Source organism: Mytilus galloprovincialis, chromosome 4 (genome assembly GCF_965363235.1).
Source record: "Mytilus galloprovincialis chromosome 4, xbMytGall1.hap1.1, whole genome shotgun sequence".
NCBI classification, from domain to species: Eukaryota; Metazoa; Mollusca; class Bivalvia; order Mytilida; family Mytilidae; genus Mytilus; species Mytilus galloprovincialis.
Genome location: NC_134841.1, coordinates 7,230,232 through 7,253,024, shown reverse-complemented (window position 1 = coordinate 7,253,024; position 22,793 = coordinate 7,230,232). Strand labels below are relative to the sequence as shown.

The 22,793-nt window shown below is 31.8% G+C and overlaps 1 protein-coding gene across 1 annotated transcript; it reads left to right on the top strand.

Annotated features, from left to right (window-relative positions):
- The first annotated feature begins 94 nt into the window (after window positions 1-94).
- On the top strand, window positions 95-22,039 carry LOC143071254 (DNA repair protein complementing XP-A cells homolog). Its single transcript, XM_076245451.1, has 7 exons — window positions 95-288; window positions 2,468-2,612; window positions 3,035-3,147; window positions 19,450-19,555; window positions 20,222-20,387; window positions 20,684-20,801; window positions 21,567-22,039. Exons 1-7 carry the CDS (start codon window positions 267-269, stop codon window positions 21,716-21,718), a joined length of 822 nt encoding a protein of 273 aa, XP_076101566.1. The 5' UTR covers window positions 95-266; the 3' UTR covers window positions 21,719-22,039.
- The last annotated feature ends 754 nt before the right edge of the window (window positions 22,040-22,793 follow it).

Genomic DNA, 22,793 nt, shown 5'->3' with positions numbered 1-22,793 from the left:
CTACATATTTTTTTACGACATACGTGTGGTCCAAAGAAGGAGGGAAGTTTGCAATAGAGTTAGGACACACAAATAAGCGTTGATTTCGTTTCACTCCCCTAGAAAACACAGTCCCTCTAAAAAAAATTGTTTTCAACAATAGCGGTTTTAAATGTAGCTAATTTTCCAAACAGTTAGGTGTTGATAATATAATATAATAAAGTTGTAATCCTGGCAAAAAGATTTGAATACAGGTTTTCACAATATTCAACAAACCTAACTATATAATGACTGATGGAAAGAGCCCCGGTAAGTGTTAAATTGAGCATGTTATTTTTAACAGTATAAGAAAATAACCATATTCCTGCAGAAGGTTCGCAAATAAAGTAAATTGGGAAAGATCTTTGAGAGCTTCCCTCATGTAATAAATGTTGTGAGTTTATATTGATGCATTGGACAAATTTAGACATCTGCAAACAATAGATGAGTTTAACCTATACTTGGTCATTTCTGGAATCATGTCCTTCATCGGAAAAGATCGTCAATTTGGCACGGCTTTATGACATCATTTAACAGATAGAAAGCGCGCTTGTATCCATGCTCTATTAGAAGTTTCCAGCACTTTCATAATCGTCATTCTGTAGGGTAGTATAGAAATAATTAATGTTCTGTAAGTACATAATCATGTTTGCCGTATGACTGAAGGAGGGTGACCAACCTTATAGATTTAATTTCCCAAAAAATTTTGTGCAGTATAAAAAAAAATAATTTTCACCCATTAGCTCAACATGTGTTGGAAATTTCTATGCATACATTTTTGTCACGTGGTGATGAAAGTCACATGACAGATTTGTCTGAAAACCGTATCCCGGAACTGGCCTATGGCTATGTAACTAAGTAGCAGGGGTTTCATTATCTTTCATGTTGACCGGTACATTCCTATTTGTAGGTGGTACTTTTCAATGTATTCAATGAACATCTTATATAAAAATTCCTGAATTCAGGCGGTACTTATCAGTAGCATAGGAGGGTAAAAGTACCGGGTACCGCCTCCTATTGAATGGCCTGAGTAGACTCTATCAAATATATTTCATGTGTTTGTATATTGCCATTTTCTGCAGGCTGGATCCGCCCCTGTTAATTTCAGGTTCTTGACTTCGGAAAGGCACATACATCATGTACATACAGAATGTGGAAGGGTTAAAGGCTGTTTTGTCAGACAAGCATGGGCCATGGAAGTCAGATTTTGCCTAATATCTAAAAGTGGATATAATTATTTGCTCTTCCAAAATGGATGCACTGCTTTGGTGCTTCTGGGGCTGACTGAGGGCTTTAAGCCCTTAGATCCATATAAAAATCATTCCTCAATTTGTTCCTTTTTCTTTTTCTTCAATTATGTAAGTTCATCTACAAAAGAAACTACCTGCAACCTTTATTTTCTCATATTTGGACAGTTTTCACAGTCGCCCATCGATTCCAGCATTTTAATGGACAATGATGGAGGTTAAAATAACCAGCAAAACCCCAAAAAATAATATCTAACATGTCTAAGGGAAATAACTAATTTTTTATTGTAGAAAAAATGATACTGATCATGAAGATTATGATTAAGTGATACATAAAATTGAGAATGGAAATGGGGAATGTGCCAAAGAGACAACAACCCGACCATAGAAAAAAACAACAGCAGAAGGTCACCAACAGGTCTTCAATGTAGCGAGAAATTCCCGTACCCGGAGGCGTCCTTCAACTGGCCCCTAAACAAATATATACTAGTTCAGTGATAATGAACGCCATACTAATTTCCAAATTGTACACAAGAAACTAAAATTAAAATAATACAAGACTAACAAAGGCCAGAGGCTCCTGACTTGGAACAGGCGCAAAAATGCGGCGGGGTTAAACATGTTTGTGAGATCTCAACCCTCCCCCTATACCTCTAGCCAATGTAGAAAAGTAAACGCATAACAATACGCACATTAAAATTCAGTTCAAGAGAAGTCCGAGTCTGATGTCAGAAGATGTAACCAAAGAAAATAAACAAAATGACAATAATACATAAATAACAACAGACTACTAACAGTTAACTGACATGCCAGCTCCAGACTTCAATTAAACTGACTGAAAGATTATGATTTATCATATGAACATCAGGCACAATCCTTCCCGTTAGGGGTTAAGTATCATACCATCATAACATATATGAGAAGAACATAATGTATGTCCTCAATGATTGAAAGTTTGTAAGTATGATACACTAACCCCGGAAAAACAACCTTGATTCAAAATTATTAACTGTGCATGCAAATTATTATATACTGACTTGTTATTATTCTGATACACTTTATACATGTTATAAGGTTATTGAAGAATATCTTGAGAATAATGGTTATGGTACTCGGGATATACTTTCATATTGTTCTCCAATTCCATATTAAATCATTCTGTTCATGTTAAAGCAATCTGTGATTTTCTTCTTGCATTTTAGTGAACAAAATGGAGAATGAAATGGAAGAAAAGAAGCTTGCCCCATCACAGAAGGCTATGATAGAAAGGAACAGACAAAAAGCTTTACTTCTTAGACAAGCCAGACTGATGAAAAAACCTTATGCTAAAGATAAAAATGATGTGGGGTAATTACATCTATGAAGATATAAGAAGTTGTGGTATGAATACCAATGAGACCACTTTCCATCCAAGTCACAATTTGTAAAAGTAAACAATTATAGGTCAAAGTACAGCCTTCAACATGGAGCCTTGGCTCACATCAAATGGCAAGCTTAAAAGGCAACTTTTAAATAACACATCATGGGAGGTACACCACTTCTATGTTTCCAAATTTCTTATTAAGTCAGGGATGATAAACCTCCAAGACAACAGCATATTACTTAAAACAGACAACAGGACATAAAATGTTAATAAATATACTCACATGTTATCATATTTATCATTGTTAATATAATTATGTATATTGAACCTTATGAAAATGATGATATGAACTTATTGGTGAGTATTTGTTAAATTCACATAACTATGAAAATATGTGCTTTTGTAGGCAAAAAGTGAAAGGTCCAGCTAAAGTGATTGACACTGGTGCAGGATTTTATCTTGAGGAAGATGATGAAGAAGATAAATTAATGGCAAACATTCCAATAAAGCATGCTCCTGGTAGGTGACAAATTAATGGCAAACATTCCTATAAAGCATGCTCCTGGTAGGTGACAAATTAATGGCAAACATTCCTATAAAACATGCTCCTGGTAGGTGATAAGCTAATGGCAAACATTATAATAAAGCATGCTCCTGGTAGGTGATAAGCTAATGGCAAACACTAGTAACCCGAATTTAACTTGATCGGACAAAAACGCATTAACGCTGTTTAAATGAGATTAATCGTCATTTGATAAAGATTGACAAAAATTAAAAATCATTTTTAATTTATTTCAATGCATATCAAATCATTTTAATGCCAGTCAAATAGATTCGCTTGCAGTCGTTCAATTTAATTCAAGTTGGTGGTAAGTTACGTCAAACAAATAGGCCACGCCCCCGTTAAACTATTTCAAACTGGTATCAATTCGTTTTAAACCGTGTTGAGACCCGAGCTTTTAACAGGTAAATCACTCAAGCAAAACAACATCGATGTATCTTTCGTTTATTTGTTTCAAACTTTATCGACTTATATATATAAATGCGTGTATTATTAAAGTCATATACTTATCACAATTTAAACAAATGAATGATCAATACACGTAACATATAAGGAATTTAAATAAAAAAATAAAATATTGATGCACGGTTTAAAAAATTTAAAACTTGTGAATCTGTTAAAAATAAAATAGTTAGATGTTTAACATATTTTTAATTTGCCCAAATGCCGTAGATCTTTATCTCACATATTCGTTTCAAAACTTGCTGAGTGCTATGAAAACTTGTGACATGTCAGTAATGTATGGTCCATTGCAATGACTTACGAAACTTTAGGTATTCCTGTATATTTCCGTTTCTCTTTTTCTGTCTTACTATAGTGTACTCGTAAATTAAATATAGACACGGAAATTAAAGTTACTTACAAAAATTATTTATTTTTCACATAGTTTAAATCGATGTATCTTATATTTTCGGTCAACAACAAATATTCCCTAGCTGTATATTGATATATGAAATAGCTTGTAATAAAAGCAATGTTGTGTTAAATAATAAAATTAATGAAGATAATGTTGACATTTGTTGAATTTAATAAACAGTTAAGTCTTGCACAACTTTGTAAATGAAGGAACAGCTCAATAAACTTTTAAAACTGTGTTTCAAATTGTAATATCGGTCACTGACGCGAAACAGGCGTTCATTGTGGAAAAGGAGCACAATACGAAAATTGTGAATTGTGGTTCCGATTCTGCTAAGGGATTATTGTGCTGTCATGCACCGTGACGTACAAAAAGTCTTGCTATAAATGAACATATATTCTGTTTATATGAGATAAATTTTAGTCTGCGATAACGATGGGTTGGTTGATTTAAGTCTTACGACCTTGACTTGCTCTAAGTCGACATTATCTTACGTCTAATGCACTTAAAAAAAACCCGTATATTTACGTTTAGGGCATTTAGTATAAGTCTACCTACCAAATTAAAATCAACATAAACATTATTAAAATAAACAAGAATGGAAAAGAAACAATTATGCATTGTTGCTCTGATATAATTTTTAATAACAATATTTGAGCGGTAATGTCTTAATAAAAACTGATTGTTGTATACATAAAATATTTCATCTAGATGCTTTCGTTGAAGTTCGCGTTACATATCAAAATGAATTTCATTGGTTGAAACGTTTGCAAACTTTCAATCCAGGTGTTCTCATCGAGGTCCGCGTTCATGTTTCAATTCAATACGCACTATTTCATCTAGGTGCTTTCGTTGAAGTTCGCGTTACATAGTAATATGAATTTTATTGGTCGGAATATTTGCAAACTTTCAATCCAGGTGTTCTCATCGAGGTCCGCGTTCGTGTTTCAATTCAATACACAATATGAAGTCCAATATGGTAAAATAAAAGAATTTTAAACTCTACCATGTCCGTGTAAATAAATAGAATTTAGAAAATAAAACACTTTTACGATTCTTCCAACACAACAAATATACTATTCTTTTCGCCGATGAATAATTATTACTATAATATAAGAACTAGGATTTGTATACTATTCAATCTGGGAACAGTATACCTAACAATATATATGTTCCTGATTTGATTTATTCCTCGAGAAAATAAATTTCATTTATTCACTTAAATCAATAATTGATCAACTTGAATTTTGAAAAAGTTACATTAATATATCTTTTCGCATCTTTTAATTGAAGGTAATTAAATCCGAAAAACTAAATAAAATTAATTGTATTATTTAATTTGGATTCTTTATTTCTTACAAAACCAAGTGAACGGTAAAAAGAAAGATATTTTTACATATAATATTAACATACAGATTTTGCGTATGACCAGTTTGCACAAAGCGAGCAACAAGAATGAGAGATTGGTGATCAGCCTGGAGAACATACTTTTATGTATATATAATTCAGATTAATTTACACAAATTTTTCAAAACACAATATTTTTTTAAATAAATAAAGTGCCCAATTTCGAAACATTAACTCGGCTTACATAGTTTGGTTTAAGAAAAGGTCTTCTACTTTCTGTTAGAGTTGTGCAGTTTAGAATATAGTGAAATACATCAACCTATCTCTTGAGAGTTACAAAGTACACAGTACCTTTCCTGTCTCATAATTCTACGCCATCTACCAGTTGCTATAGGTAACCGATGATTTCCAGTTCTAAACACATACAACGTTATCTTATCTTTATAACGTAATAAGTCTAAATATTCTGCAAATTCAAAGATTTCTTTAAACAGTTTTTAACATAATACTTTTGGAGAATATTCCATTTCTGATTTCCAAGTCTGCTGAAATTGGTAAAAAAAAATCTCTGTTTAATGCTCAACTTTAACCCTTTTGGATTAAAACTATAGTTACTCTGATTTAACCAAATATTTTAAAATACATATTTATTCAAGATATTTTTTATACAAATCAACCAATCGAAAGTAAATCCACCATCTACGTTGAGTTTATAAATATATCTATATGATTTACTATCGGAACTGTTTACAATGTTAGACCAAAAAGATACCATACGGTGTTCCACATATACTGACAAAGGATAAGCGCCTAGCTCTCCATAAACCATAAAGCTTGGGGTTGATTTTTTTCAAGTTTAAGAAAAGTTTACAAAACTTGAAATGCACTTTCTATTGCATCAATAAAACTAAATCTCCAAATTTCACAGCCATATAGCAATATAGGCCTTACAATCTTATCAAAAAGATCGTACTGACATTTAATTACTAGTAGATTAACTAAAATAATTGATTCGATATTTTTATTAATCAATCGATAAATTGAAGAACTGAATGGAATAAAAACATAAATAAAGAAAATATTTGTTTAATGCCATTATCTTTGACTATCCTACAGGTATACTAGCCAGGAGACTGTACAGTGGCGGATGCGGGTTTTGTTCCGTAGATAAGACCTCCCGTTTGTTTGACGAAATTATTTTTCAATTGGGACATATGGTTTGAAACCCCTCTTTTCTGTGACCAGTGGTTGTCGTTGTTGTTTATATTTTTCTATAAGTGTTGTACATCAATCAGGCCGATAGTTTTCTTGTTTGAATTGTTTTAATTCATATTTGTAATTTTGGGAAATTTTATAAATGTTTAAGCGGTTAGGTTTTCGCTCGTTGTTGAAGGATGTACGGTGATCTCATTCATTGGCAAGTACACCACATCTTCTTACATTTATTCGTTAAATCATGTAGATCTTCATCAAGTCTAAATAAATAAATGATTTTGAAAATGTACTTATTGATAACTATACAACTTTTAATTCCAAATGATTATGTTTATCTAACATAGAATTATTATCAGCGGAGACATATACACACTAAGTCTAAACTGGTTTAAAAAATTATTGTCACATGTATATGTAATAGTGTGTTTTTATGTTAAAAAAAATCTGTGAATATCTACCACTACTGTTACCGGCTTAAGAGATCAGCGTTTCTCGCGAGCTTTGAATAAACAAATCCAAACCAAAACAAGTACATAAAATGCATATTTTTAATCACAAAATAGAAACACTTTAATTGTAATACATATTTTTATGAATAATACAATTTTATTAAATCTTTGTTAATCAGGCATGTACAGCAGCATCAAGGGATTGTAAATATACAATTCCTTATTTACAATTCATTGGCAGCAGGTATTCTTCTATATTGTGACCTTATTTGAACTAAAAGAAAAAGAAGAAGAAGAAGTCTGGATTATCGCTATCTGTTCGACGGTCTAAAGATTACAGTGTGTTATCGATCTAGGTGTTCTCGCTGAGGTCCGCGTTCTAAATCTTAAGCATTTCATTGGTCAGTAGATTTGCAATCTTTCAATCCAAGGTGTTCTCAATGGAGTCCGCGTTCATGTTTCAATAGGCTAAACTATATTGATAGTTTTCTATCCAAGTTAACAAAGTAGATTTTTTTTATCCGAAAAGACGGATTTTTATACATGTTCTACAATAAATTTGTACAACGATTGAATATTGTTTAATGCATAAATGTCCAGGTCTAGATCGAACTTGCTTTGTTTCGACGAAAGTACGAATATTGAAAAATCACAGATTTATATTAAAACTAGAACGTTCAAGAACAGTTAAAGAAATCATCACAATTTTTTTATTGTTAGTTATTTTGTACAAATATAACTATAATTCGAACCCGAGGTTGTGAAATAGCACGTGAAATCGCAACTGAGAGTGAATTGTTTGGAAAAGCGACGGTTCTATGAATACCTATTGTCAATTTCAAGTTCTGTTTCGACATCATTGTAATATATGTCACTAGACGTTAAAACTCAATCCTTAATTTCGTCTTCGTCAAATAGTGCTGTTGGTTTCTTTTTATTATTATTACATACTAGTATACATGAATACACCACAAGTTATTCCTATGTAATGTCATTTACTTGATATTTAGTGCAAAGTAAATTTTAAAGATGAAAGTCGTATTAGTTCGATAATGCTTCAAACTAAATATAAACTGAGAATACATGTATAACTGCCATATTCCGAATCTCCGACATTCATTTGTGTAAATGAAGAAAAGATAACAATGATCGGTATCTGTGTGAATCTACGTCTCAATCAAGCTTCATACAGATGTTACAGAATATTCAAGATTTACAACTGTTCTTGAATATGATTGCCAATGGAATAAACCATGCAGGAGATTTCAAACTAGCCCAATTAATTTGTGTGTGAACTATAACAACTGAAATCGTAATTCTGTTGTAGTGTATATTGGTCGTTTCTGTAACATGAAGGCGTATGGCAACCATACTACCATACTTAGTTCAAAAGTACACCACAACCCTTTTCTTTGTGCATAATACGCTCAGGAACATACATCTTACTATTTTGCATGGATTGGTAGCTAGTAAATGTAACTTTTTAACTGTAGTCTATTTGACATCAAAGTATCATACGGAGGCTAGGATTTATAATTTCGGCTAGTCTGGATGACTTCGTACAATACCCCCGCTCCGCATTCATTATAGTTTAAACATACATAATTTAAAGTTTAGATCCTTTAGTTTGCATATATATGGATATGACATTTAAATTTCGTATTGCTTAGTTCACCCTGCAACACATTTTATTTGATGTCACCAATGGTAAACATGTAAAATGAAACAATAACTTACTATAATACCACTTTTGTTGTATGATTATACAAACCGAAATCACTACTAGACTAGGTGTTGACACGCTCAAATTAACAAAATTGTGTTTCAAAGAACCAATGCACCAAATTGATTTCATAGGATTTAGTTTAACATTTAAACCAGTTCAAGGAATGTATTACTTGAAAAAAACAATTAAAATGTAGGACAAATTCGGCTTACAACACGAACTTTGTTCAAAGAATAGTACCAAACATGTGACAAAAAGACGGGTATGTAACAGAGGTATCGCAATCACTGATGGATTGGTGGATAGTTACTGTTTGTTCAACGTTCAGTGACAAGTATCTCATGTACATATTGCAATACCAAATTAAACTAACTTTGAGCAGACGACAATAGCGAAATTGTGACAAATTTTATTTCCTAGTGTTATTTAGGAAGTCAAACATGTATATGGAAAGTAAATTTTACTTTTATTTATTAAACAAAACAAGACTGAGTTCAAAACCGCTAAAAGAAGTAAAACCCGGTGAATGACACTCCTTATTGCTGAATTTGGATTTGGCTGACCTTAATTTCTATTACGTTTTAAAACAATTATTCAAATTAAATATACAATTATTTTACTGTTTTTTTATGGGGGGGGGGGGGGAGGAGTCATTTACCCTAAAAAAAACAATACAGGCCTATAGTATTTTGAAGCATTTTTGAAGTATTCAAATATTATGAAACGTCTTATATTTTTTACAAAGACAAGGAACAAGCAAGTCTGTCCAAAAATGATTGATATTTCAGAAAATTGTATAGTGTGTTCATTGTAAACGTAAACCAGAATGCATATAGTTGTCTCTACTTATAACAGTCACAAATCATTTCTAGAAATAAAAATCAGCGATTTACCATTCATGCAATAATATTTTGTCGAAAGTGATCGAGATAACCTTATCAGGTAATTCAAGTTATCGGACACTTAATTTTTTCCAGAACATGTTATAATAGTTAATATCCGAGCCATAAAATACATGTATTATATCTGGCATAGTCCCAGATTATATTCTTTGTAAATATGCATCCTTCATTTAAAGTCTTGTTTTTCTTATAACACTTTACATCGTATATCAGGGGCACAGCCGAAAATAATCTTTCAAAAAGCAAATCTAGGTTGTAACCTTTAGAACTTGTATGTCTGATAATTTGCTCACATGACAAGAAATTTTACAATAAACATTGGTCACGCACGATAGATTCTGATGTATGACACGTGCCGTTACAATAGCCAGTTTACACGCATCAGCGCACACATGTTTGTCGAATAGGCCAGTTGATTGGAGGAAGGTTACCGAAAACCATGCCTACCTTTAACTAATACCCAATCAAACGCCTTTGACATAAACATAAATAATACATGGATAAGATTACAGAGATTTTGTTGCGTATTCAATATTTGAAAAAGTTTAAGACTCTTGATTCAAACTTAAAATTATAGAATATGCTCGTAATGCATTTTCGCAATTTCGTTAAATTTAATTTTATACATAATTTCACCTACCTGGTGAGGATAAAATACAAAGGAGTAGGTTCAGTAAGACCCCTTTTTTGCCCCAAAATATAGCAGTTTAACAAAGTTGTGATAATGTAATCGTTAAGCTATTTATTGGAAAGTAGAATGATTCTGCTACATAAATATGGGCTGTTTTTGACAATACAATGCACATATATCGGGTACAGGCATCATAAAGTCATGCTAAATTACTGAAATCTTCACAATTTTAGCATTTTAGTTAAATTTTAGAGGGTTTCTGTCTAAAATGAAAGTGGCCGCATTCGTGTTCATTCATAATATTGAAACGTAAGTTGTATTTGATGATAATACATAATATATATAAAGGTTGAGGATGAACACGGATGCAGCCACTTTCATTTTTGACAAAAACCATCTGAAAAGTGACGATTTTTGGCAAATTTGATAGATTTTTCATATTCAAGCTTGAATCGGAGCGTTTTTAATGACTAAATCTGTTAAAATCTTTCACAAAAACTAATTGAATCAATTGAAATAGACACTTAAGTGTTTTAAAAGTGTCTAAAATATTTCGTCAGATGAACTTGAAAATTGAGGCCAAAATCGGCCCTTACTGGACCTACTCCCATTAAAAAAATTGCAAATTACAACTATTTCGAATTAAATGGTTGTGATGAATGGGTATCAAAATTAAACAAAAAAAAAACAAAGACCAATTTCAACAAGAATGCTTTGTTTTTATTGCAGAATCGCATAAAAAAATCATGTTATCGTATTTTCAAAAACAATTTGAAAACTGCTTTTCATTTTTACCTTACTAAATTCATATATTACGCAAATACGCATATGTGGTAGTCGCCACTTGCCGCTCAGTGAGTCTAGAAGGTGGTAGGATTTACAGAGAAGACAGAATATGTCGTCTCTGTGACACAAACAACATTGCTGACGAGTTCCATTTCATTATGAATTGTAGAACATTTAAACTATAGAAAGAAGGAAATGTTTACGGAACTACTGTTAGTCAAACCCTAATATATCTTTAAAGTTGATCAACATTTTAACTTCAAATATTGTAATATAAGAAAAACTATGTAAAAAATATAAATGTGAAAGTCAGCTGTCCATGTTAATTTAATTGTATCGTTTACACATGCATGTAATAATTTTACCTTATAGTTATGTTTATGTATGTTCTTGATAACTAGTAATTGAAGTTTTATGAGAAATAAAGTATTCGTATTCCTTTAAACCATAAATTACAGTACACGAAGACAGCCTAAGGGTAAAGTACAAGTGAATATATCATAAAAATTATATTTAATCCTCATCCGTACGCGTCCTTGTAAATGCAAAACTCTGGATTTTACTTGGTTCAATGTTCAGTGGTAAGTATTTCATATATGCGCAGGTCCTGAGACTGAAAATCGAATTATTCATTCACTTATGGTCTTAAAAAATAACGATTGCGGGATGATGGACAGGAAGACTTCAAGCGCAAGAGTGTGAACTAGCTGTCAGTAACTTAGTACTCTCAGATCTTTTCTTGCTAGTGTCTTTTTGTTGTTCTGGTACACAAGTGAATCTTTCATTGTTGAAGACCCTTTAGCGACTATAAAAGATGAACAGGAATAAAAACGCTGACCATTGATAATTTGTATTTTCGTTAAGCATTGACTTTGTGTGCGATTACTGTCCCGTGTATGTTTACTCCATATTCCTTTATTTTCTATAAAAGCGTTTGTCTTGACAGTACGTTGACACGACTTATGACGTTACGCCACGAGTTATCGTTCCTGACGTTATCGAATAACGTTCACACAAACAAGTCAATGCAGCCGGTTCTGCAATCACAAAGTGATTAAATAATAAAAAAAAATATTTTTTGAAACTATTTGACATTTTTATGGTAACTTTTTTTTAGATGCAGAGTGTCGAAAGTTTGTATGCAATACGCAACGGTAAACGTTTTGACATAGGTTGCTTTATCGTGTTCCAGCAATTCTTCTGCTCATTTTTAACCTTTAAAAATGAATTACTATATACTTTTAATTTATATTCTCCTTTTTTCAATATTTAAGCATCTGCACGATTTATCTATATGTTCTTATGAAAAATAGACTGAGTTTTATCACTTTATTTCATTCTTAGTTTATTTTGCAATAAATACTTTTCATGATGCACGCTGTATCCTCATGAAATTTTGTTTTGAAAATAAAAATCTTACATGTATCTTTAGAAACTTAGGATGATGTGTAAAAAAACGGGAATTCGTACAACTATTAATTCGTGTTAAAATGGTCGCCAAAATCACCGCTCGGACAAAATGGAAAAAGGAAATTGATTTGGATGAGAATACGGATAGAATAAGCCGAAAAAGTACAATACAAGCAGACTTTGAAACTCAAACAGAAAATAGATTGTTAGTATGGAAATTCAATGTAAAAAAAAAGTGGTTTAACTTGCATGGTTATTTTGCCGAATAACATTCTATGTGTTCCAAATGTTAACAGTCTCATAAAACCGTTATAGTTTCGGAAACATTAAAAAAATAAAGTGCTAGCTAGACCAAGTTTACACAGGACATACAGTAACATCGGAATCAGGCCTGAGAAGGTTACCGTAGGCTGAGAAATACATAGAAACTTGATTCGGAAAAAACAAAATAAAAAAAATCAGGTCCCGTTAGAGTCTGATTAAAGCCAGTCCCAAGTATCCACTTGCGTCTATAAACGCAAGTTAATAGTTGGGACTGGCTTTAGTCACTAAGTAAGACTGGTTTCGTTATAAAAAAAATTCTCGAAATTTACAAGCAAATGACTGACTTATTAGTATTCAAATAGCAGAAAGAGACTGAAATAGCTAGATCTTGAAATCATTTAGATTTTCTATTTGTGTTAATTTCCGCTTGCATGGGTACTCGCTGGTAGTGTAGTTTTATGTGTGTGATTTGAGTTGGAAAAGATGTACATGTATAAGTTCGGAGACAAAACGACTAAAAGAGAATTAACATTGTTGCCTTGTTAGGCCATGGGGGGCAAATTGCTCATAATATACCCTCATTGTCCAGTGTCAGTCCAAATGTTTCTCAAACATTTTCCCGTATCATCTCTATTACAAAACCTACCAAGTATTGTATTCAAGTTAGTGTTAACTTGTTCTCGTCCTGAACATGCATGAAATATTTGCCACTGGACGTAAAGCAACCAACAATCAATCCTACAATTTACACCCGTTACTTGAAACTTTAGTTGTTAAAATTTAAATCATTGCCTATAATTTTTTCAAAGAAATCGACAAAATTTACGAACATTTAGGCAAAAAGAAATATATACGTTACCGCTTGATAATTATGGAAGTGGGGTAACATGAGACTTTATTTATAAAAAGTACAAGTACAAATAAAATAAAAAAATATATATGTAACATATTATTTGTACACCAGTTTGCTGTTAGAACGATTAATAGAGATATGGGATATGTAATTTATAAGATAGCTACAGTTGGACATTTAACTACATCAAAACCAAATACACCAAGCAAATTAATTGTGACTAATGCTAATTGGACGAGTATCTTTTTATTTCTAATTTGTAGTCAGTTTACTAAACGACGGTTCCCTAAATAGGAAAGTTTTGATAAGTATAATTATCACAGTAACATTTCAGTCTCCTAGTACATATTTGTTTAAGTCCTAAAACTTTTGTTCTTCTGGAGAAAATTTCAACCATAATGAAATAAGAAGGTGCGGTAAAATTGCCAATTAATCAGCTTTCTACCAATTACAAAATGACGGAAATGTTAGCTTGCTTACATTGCTACTTAATTTTATATCTCAAAATTACCAATCCATTATATGAACTGCATATTCAAAAATATGTTTGTCACCAATATCCTCACTAATAGAGCACGTATCATCATACTGTTTCACCCGTGTCCGTTCTTCCGTCAATCGCGCACTTGGTGTATACATATAGGGTTTATACGGCTTATTATTAAGGACTGAGTGCTGTCTTTTTACTTCAGGTTTAAATTATGTACCTGGTGTTACCAAAAATGTTCTCATATTAAAGGTGCGCATTTCGTCTTGGTTTCCTTTATTTTTTGTTCATGACAGGTTGCTGGATTAGACGTTTTGATAAAATATAAAAGGCACGCAGACTCCGGCTTACATCTCCTACATGTGGAATTTCAAGCTGAACCTTTTATATTTCGCATTTGCAGTTTGTTGTACTTAAAGAATGCATGTTTGATCTCAAGATTTGTTTCGTAAATAATTTTCCACAAATGACACTGTTGAACTTTGTGAAATTTTGCATACAATTTGCACTGTTTGTCCGACTTACTGAGCTTGTATTGTATTGTCCCGAACATGCATGAACTATTTGCCACTGAACGTAAAACAACCGTAAAAAACCGCGCAATTATAAAACTGTTTACTGAATCATATTTTTAAAGTACTATATTTCTGCATGGATGAAGCAACGACACCACCATTGCCTTAAATGATGGAGTAAAAAACTCAGTAATTCAAATGAATCACACGTGAAATTTTTCATGTTATTTTCACGTGAACTTTGCAAAAATATGAAGGTATTTTTCATGATTTTAATTAAATTTTAGAAAAAAGATATTATTTTAATAATGTTATTTTTAAAAATAACGTGCATTTAACGTGTACCAAATTCCGGTGATTTATGCATGAACCATTATTATAAGTTTCACGTGTAACCAACCAGTATAAGCAAGTTTCAAGTATTTCAAATGACAATTTACACTTAGACTATAGCCACACAGTAGGACAGTAAATGCACAAAAGACAAGTAAATCAGAAACATGCATGGATCATGCACGCAAAAACATGCAGGGGCGACACCGGAGTAATGGGAGTTTGCTTCTTTCAAGACATTCGCCGTGAAAACAATTTGATATGAAGACAAGCCTTTGTTTCAACTTTGTTTTAAAATTTCCAACATAAGACTGTTACGGCCCAGGTCAATGTTCTTAAGCATCACATATTTTTCTTTCATTTTATTGTTAGCTTTCTTAAATAAATATTCACATATTATAGACTATATTTTTTATATTTTCTTTTTTGTTCAATTTCAGTTAAACACTATTTCTGATTTCTTTTTTATAAATATAAATGTCTTTTTCTTTTTCTTCATCCTTTTGAAACCCTGGTTTTGTATTACCACTGACCAGTTCAGTAAAGAAACAGCTGCTTCATGTTTGCATAAATGTGTTTGTAACCAATCTATAGCTAACATGCTATTATTTCCATATTTTTTATTCCGTGTCTATAGATAGTCTCGATCGGGCAGACAAGATTTATTTTGTCTGTTTGTTGCTTGGCTAGCGTAAAGTTATCGATTTACCTCATACTTTGAAGTTAGATGAGGATTGTTTTTAAATAAATGCTTTAATTTTAGTACTCTCTGATGTATTTATGATGGCTTGGTTTGAAGCGAGAACAGACGAAATATGCGGACTAGTCCTTAAATTAAAGGATGCGAAAAGATATATTAATGTAACTTTTTCAAAGTTCAAGTTGATCAATTATTGATTTAAGTGAATAAATCAAATTTATTTTCTCGAGGAATAAATCAAATCAGGAACATATATATTGTTAGGTATACTGTTCCCAAATTGAATAGTACAAATCCTAGTTCTTATATTATAGTAATAATTATTCATCGGCGAAAAGGATAGTATCTTTATTGTGTTGGAAGAATCGTAAAAGTGTTTTATTTTCTAAATTCTATTTATTTACTCGGACATCGTAGAGTTTAAAATTCTTTTTTTTTTTGCCATATTGGATTTCATATTGTGTACTGAATTGAAACATGAACGCGGACCTCGATGAGAACACCTGGATTGAAAGTTTGCAAACGTTCCAACCAATGAAATTCATTTTGATATGTAACGCGAACTTCAACGAAAGCATCTAGATGAAATATTTTATGTATACGACAATCAGTTTTTATTAAGACATTACCGCTCAAATATAGTTAATAAAAATTATATCAGAGCAACAATGCATAATTGTTTCTTTTCCATTCTTGTTTATTTTAATAATGTTTATGTTGATTTTAATTTGGTAGGTAGACTTATATTAAATGCCCTAAACGTAAATATACGGGTTTTTTTAAATGCATTAGACGTAAGATAATGTCGACTTAGAGCAAGTCAAGGTTGCAAAACTTAAATCAACCAACCCATCGTTATCGCAGACTAAAATTTATCTCATATAAACAGAATATATGTTCATAGCAAGACTTTGTGTACGTCACGGTGCATGACAGCACACTAATCCCTGTACAAAATCGGAACCACAATTCACAATTTCGTATTGTGCTGCTTTGCCACAATGAACGCCTGTTTCGCGTCAGTGACCGATATTACAATTTGACACAGTTTTAAAAGTTTATTGAGCTGTTCCTTCATTTACAATGTTGTGCAAGACTTAACTGTTTATTAAATTCAACAAATGTCAGCAGTATCTTCATTAATTTTATTATTTAACACAACATTGTTTTTATTACAAGCTATTTCATATATCAATATACAGCTAGGGAATATTTGTTGTTGACCGAAAATATAAGATACATCAATTTAAACTATGTGAAAAATAAATAATTTTTGTAAGTTACTTTAATTTCAATGTCTATATTTAATTTACGAGTACACTATATAGTAAGACAGAAAAAGAGAAACGGAAATATACAGGAATACCTAAAGTTTCGTAAGTCATTGCAATGGACCATACATTACTTACATGTCACAAGTTTTCATAGCACTCAGCAAGTTCTGAAACGAATATGTGAGATAAAGATCTACTGCATTTGGGCAAATTAAAAATATGTTAAACATCTAACTATTTTATTTTTAACAGATTCACAAGTTTTAAATTTTTTAAACCGTGTATCAATATTTTATTGTTTTTATTTAAATTCCTTATATGTTACGTGTATTGATCATTTATTTGTTTAAATTGTGAAGTATATGACTTTAATAAGAATACACGCATTTATATATATAAGTCGATAAAGTTTGAAACAAATAAACGAAAGATACATCGATGTTGTTTTGCTTGAGTGATTTACCTGTTAAAAGCTCGGGTCGGAACACGGTTTAAAACGAATTAATACCAGTTTGAAATAGTTTAACAGGGGCGTGGCCTATTTGTTTGACGTAACTTACCGCCAACTTAAATTAAATTGAACGACTGCAAGCGAATCTATTTGACTGGCATTAAAATGATTTGATATGCATTGAAATAAATTAAAAATGATTTTTAATTTTTGTCAATCTTTATCAAATGACGATTAATCTCATTTAAACAGCGTTAATGCGTTTTTGTCCGATCAAGTTAAATTCGGGTTACTAGTGAAACATTCCTATAAAGCATGCTCCTGGTAGGTGACAAATTAATGGCAAACATTCCTATAAAGCATGCTCCTGGTAGGTGACAAATTAATGGCAAACATTCCTATAAGCATGCTCCTGGTAGGTGACAAATTAATGGCAAACATTCCTATAAAGCATGCTCCTGGTAGTTGACAAATTAATGGCAAACATTCCTATAAAGCATGCTCCTGGTAGGTGACAAATTAATGGCAAACATTCTTATAAAGCATGCTCCTGGTAGGTGACAAATTAATGGCAAACATTCCTATAAAGCATGCTCCTGGTAGGTGACAAATTAATGGCAAACATTCCTATAAGCATGCTCCTGGTAGGTGACAAATTAAAGGCAAACATTCCTATAAAGCATGCTCCTGGTTGGTGATTAAGTAATGGCAAACATTCCTATAAAGCATGCTCCTGGTAGGTGACAAATTAATGGCAAACATTCCTATAAAGCATGCTCCTGGTAGGTGATAAGCTAATGGCAAACATTCCTATAAAGCATGCTCTTGGTTGGTGATTAAGTAATGGCAAACATTCCTATAAAGCATGCTCCTGGTAGGTGACAAATTAATGGCAAACATTCCTATAAAGCATGCTCCTGGTTGGTGATTAATTAATGGCAAACATTCCTATAAAGCATGCTCCTGGTAGGTGATAAGCTAATGGCAAACATTCCTATAAAGCATGCTCCATGTAGGTGAAAAATTAATGGCAAACATTACAATAAAACATGCTCCTGGTAGGTGACAAGTTAATGACAAACATTACAATAAAGCATGCATAAATAAAAATGTCTACCTTTAAAACAAACCAAACATCCCACTACAGCAGTTAAGTGTTACCTCTGAACATAGTTCTCAAAATTTCTGTTCTCTAACTGCATTATTCCTCAAACAAATGTTATGAAAAACACAGTGCTTATTACCACAAAACCCAGACATGACAGACCTATCAAGTTGGAAGTTTGTAGGCATCACTTTTACTGTTCTTAAAGGGGCACTAGCTGCCAAATTTATGTTCACTGATTTGACTCAAATTCTCAATTTTTTTTATATCATTGTAAAACTTTTTTCCAATCTATCAAAAGTATAAAATAAACAATTTACAGGACATAGCTTCGTTTTTCGTGTGAATTTTAGCCAAGACACCATCTATTTAACTTTAGAGTTGCAATTAGATTCTAATAGGTCTGTTAAATTTTGTATTATAGATTAAAAATTAATGTTTATCGTCGTTTTTTCCTTTATAAGAATATTTTGTGTGGATCGAATCAGTTAATCATATTATTTAACTTTGTTTCACTTTCAATGTTGACATTCTTTTCCTTTAAATACCTGTATACGGACAACGCATGCGTTATTATGTCTCTTTCTATAGGGTTAAATTGGAGTTCACATGAATACGGATTTAATGCGGTCGAATTATTCACTTGCAAGTGAATAATTTATTATCAATGTTCATTAGCTTAATTTGACAAAATTGAACCATTTTTGCTGATAAAAAGTATTATTTCACTATTTCACTTTTATAAATGATCTCGTAGCTAGTGCCCCTTTAAGTTATGCCCTTTAATAACTTATATACAAGTGAGGGCATCATCTGTGTCCCATGAACACATTCTTAATTTATTTGAAATTGTCTTTGAGTTCAGTATTTTCAGAATCCAGGTGGAAAATAATATATTTATTTAAATTTTTCTATGAACATCACATTTTACAAATTGTTTCAAATTTTTTTTCAGGCCCTATTATTACGGAAAATAAAATATTTTGTGATGATTGTGGAAAAGAAATGCAGGAGTCTTACTTGAAAACTAATTATGATGTAGATATTTGTGATGTATGTAGGTGTGTATTCCTAAGTTTTCTTTTCATCAAATGTTAGTTTTGCATTTTTAAAACATATTATGATCATGTATGTGATGGTTTGCGTTTCTTTTATCATTTCTATTTATTTCAACCAGACATCCTTTTTTCGTAATCAAATAGTACATAACCAATAAGTATGAACATGCAAAATGATAAATCGAAGCTTTGTTAACCTACATTGAATGAAAAAACGTTTCTAAGCAGAGGCGGATCTAGCCATTTTAAAAAGGGTAGTTCCCAACCCAGAATAAAGTTATGGTTCTAACCATATGTCTCCATTCAAAGGCATTGATTGTCCAACCCCCGGAACCCACCCCCTCCCCATTTGGATACGCCACTGCTAAGGCTTTCAAAAGTATACATGTATGTAATTAAGATTTTATTTGTTGTCAACATCTGTTTTGTTTATATTTATATTTTATTTATGAATGGGGGTATGCATACAACTTTTATCTGATTTACTTGTTGGTCAGTTTATGATGTAGTATGTATATGCAGAATGAGAACAATGTTTTGTAGGAAAACCTATTCTTGTACTTTAAAAAATGTAATAAAAAATTGTTCTCTTACCATTTATTTAACAATGGATATCATTTATATAAGATACAATTTAAGTTATGTCTAAAGATTATTATTTTTTGACAGAGAAAATGAAGATAAACACAATTTAATTACCAAAACAGATGCTAGGACCAAGTATTTATTAAGAGATGCTGATTTTGATGTTCGAGATCCTCCATTGAAATTCATTTCCAGGAAGAATCCACATCACAAGTCTTGGGGAGAAATGAAACTGTTTTACGAACCTCAGGTAAGACATACAGTAGTAGTTAAGGTTGATTTGGGAAAGAAGAAACAGCTAAAATTTTATTTTTATAATGTAGAGTAACTCTATTCATAAAATGCTGTAGTGTTTAAATCTAAAATTTAACTTTTGTTAAACTAATTTTATTATCTAAATTTTTAAATATATTAGGTCTGTCCATACATGTAGCTCTTTGTCAAATGTTTTAAAGTGATGGAGATGAAAATTCATGTTTCATAAATATTAAATTTTGTTTAGTTTATTTTAATCAGTAAATTTATTTTTCCATTATTTTTAAAAAGGTATATAAAAGAGCGATGGAGATTTGGGAAACAGAAGAGAAGATAGAGGAAGAAAGAGATAAAAGGGAAGACAATAAAGAAAAAACAAAGCGAAAAAAATTTGACAAGAAAGTCAAAGGTAATGATCCATTACTATGAATTAAATTGAGAATGTGTCAAAGAGACAACAAATTGCCAGAAGAGCAATAAATAGCTGAAGGCCACCAATGGGTCTGCAACACTGCTAGAAAATCCCACACCAAGAGGCAGGCTTCAGCTGGCCCCTAAACAAAAATGTGTACCAGTTCAGTGAAAATGGACACCTTGTTTGATTATAAGCAAGATCCTAAATCCACTGAATAACAATTTGACAATGGTTCTGGGTAGTATACTGGTTTGTACCACTTGTAATCATCGAAACTAGTGCATTTTAAACATACTACTCTCACCTGTAATGTAGATTTTGTATAAATTATTGTCTATTATCAGTACAGTGGTTATGTTTGTAGTCTTTCTGTACGACTACTAGCTATATAGCAAGAATTGTTGCACTAACTATATAAGAGCGACTGTAAATACTTAAGTATTGCAGGTTTGAATTTAACATTTGCATTATACAATGTAACCTGCCTAATCCGACACCTGAGTATTCCAACATCCTGCTTTAACCTACACATTTTCATGGTCCCAAAATATGCCTATCCTTGCAGAAAAAACCTGAGTATTCCGACACCCTGCTTAATAGGACATTTTTTTGGTCCCCCAGTATGTTGGATTACACATGTTACACTGTACCATTAATATTACATAAATGTAAGACGTATCTGTGTCAACAGTTTATTTAACATATTGATTGTTGGTAAAGTGTTATTGGGTATTGATTTTTTTCTTCTTTTTAATTTAGAATTGAGATTAGCTGTGAGAGGAAGTTTAGCAAGAAAGGACAGAGGACCACACCAGCATGAGTATGGGGAGGAAACATATGATGAAGAAGAAGATATGTACAGTAAAAAATGTCAGACATGTGGACATATTGATACATATGAAAAAATGTAATGACTGCAAGCTATTTGTCTAATAATAGAGTCAAACCTTGTGATATAATACAATATTTAATTTAACTGTAGTCTGAAGTCTTTTTTAAACATTTACATCTAATGTTGATTATATACATACTTATTGTAATTGTAGACTGTATATGTCAGAATGATGAATGTTCACTACAGAGAATTTGTATTCTGATTCAGAACACACAGACCTATTTTTACTAGTTCTGTAAAATCCAAAGACTTAATTTATTTAGGTTTGTACAAGACTTGTGTAAGTGAAACCAATTTATATGTATATTATACATGTATTAAAGATTTATTTTTGCTATATTATGCCTTTTCCTTCTTTAAAAAAGAATGTTTTATGGTAAAGGATGCTTGTTTTGAGTATAGTTATGGTATAGAAACAGTTTGATCCTTTACAGGTTTTTCATGCCCTACTTAGGGGCATTATGTTTGTCTGTCTGTGTGTCAGCCAGTTTCGCTTTTATTGCCTTTGATCAAGGTAGTTTTTAATGAAGTTGAAATCCAATCAACTTGAAACTAAACACAGGTTTCCTTTGATATGATATGATATTTATAATTTTAACTCCAAATTAAGGTCCACTGAACATAAAAAATAATGGTGCAGGTGGGGCATTTGTGTACTATGGACACTTTTTGTTTAAAATATTTTCCTTTATTTTATTTCTAAATTATCAATTTTATAGTAATAGAATTACTTCCCTTGTGTAGGCAATGCTTTGCCATAATTGGTTATGTTTGTTTTGTGGTTAAAGCCACTTTCAGCACTATTGTCCATTTTGGACAGTCATTTTTTATTGGTGGAGGAAGCCTGAGTGGCGGGAGAGAAGGTAAACTGACAATTCTAGTCAAGTAAGATTGAAGTCAAACTCACCTGAAACATGCAGGATTCTCACAAATACAGTATCAACAGGCTAGTGATACACTAGTTTGACTACTTACACAACTCTGCCACTGAGGCCCCTTTTAGGTTATGAGAGAAGAACCAAAGGTTGCGTCTTACTTTTCAGTGAGATCCTACTTTACTTTTTCATTTGGCATCAAGGCTTCCAAAAAAC

What these genes read in the sequence shown, in the direction of transcription:
- LOC143071254 (XM_076245451.1), top strand. Translation starts at nt 267, where the DNA reads ATGACTGATGGAAAGAGCCCCG. An exon ending in AACTGTTTTACGAACCTCAG is followed by an intron (nt 20,388 to 20,683) that starts GTAAGACATACA and finishes ATTTTTAAAAAG; the next exon opens with GTATATAAAAGAGCGATGGA. An exon ending in ATTTGACAAGAAAGTCAAAG is followed by an intron (nt 20,802 to 21,566) that starts GTAATGATCCAT and finishes TTTTTAATTTAG; the next exon opens with AATTGAGATTAGCTGTGAGA.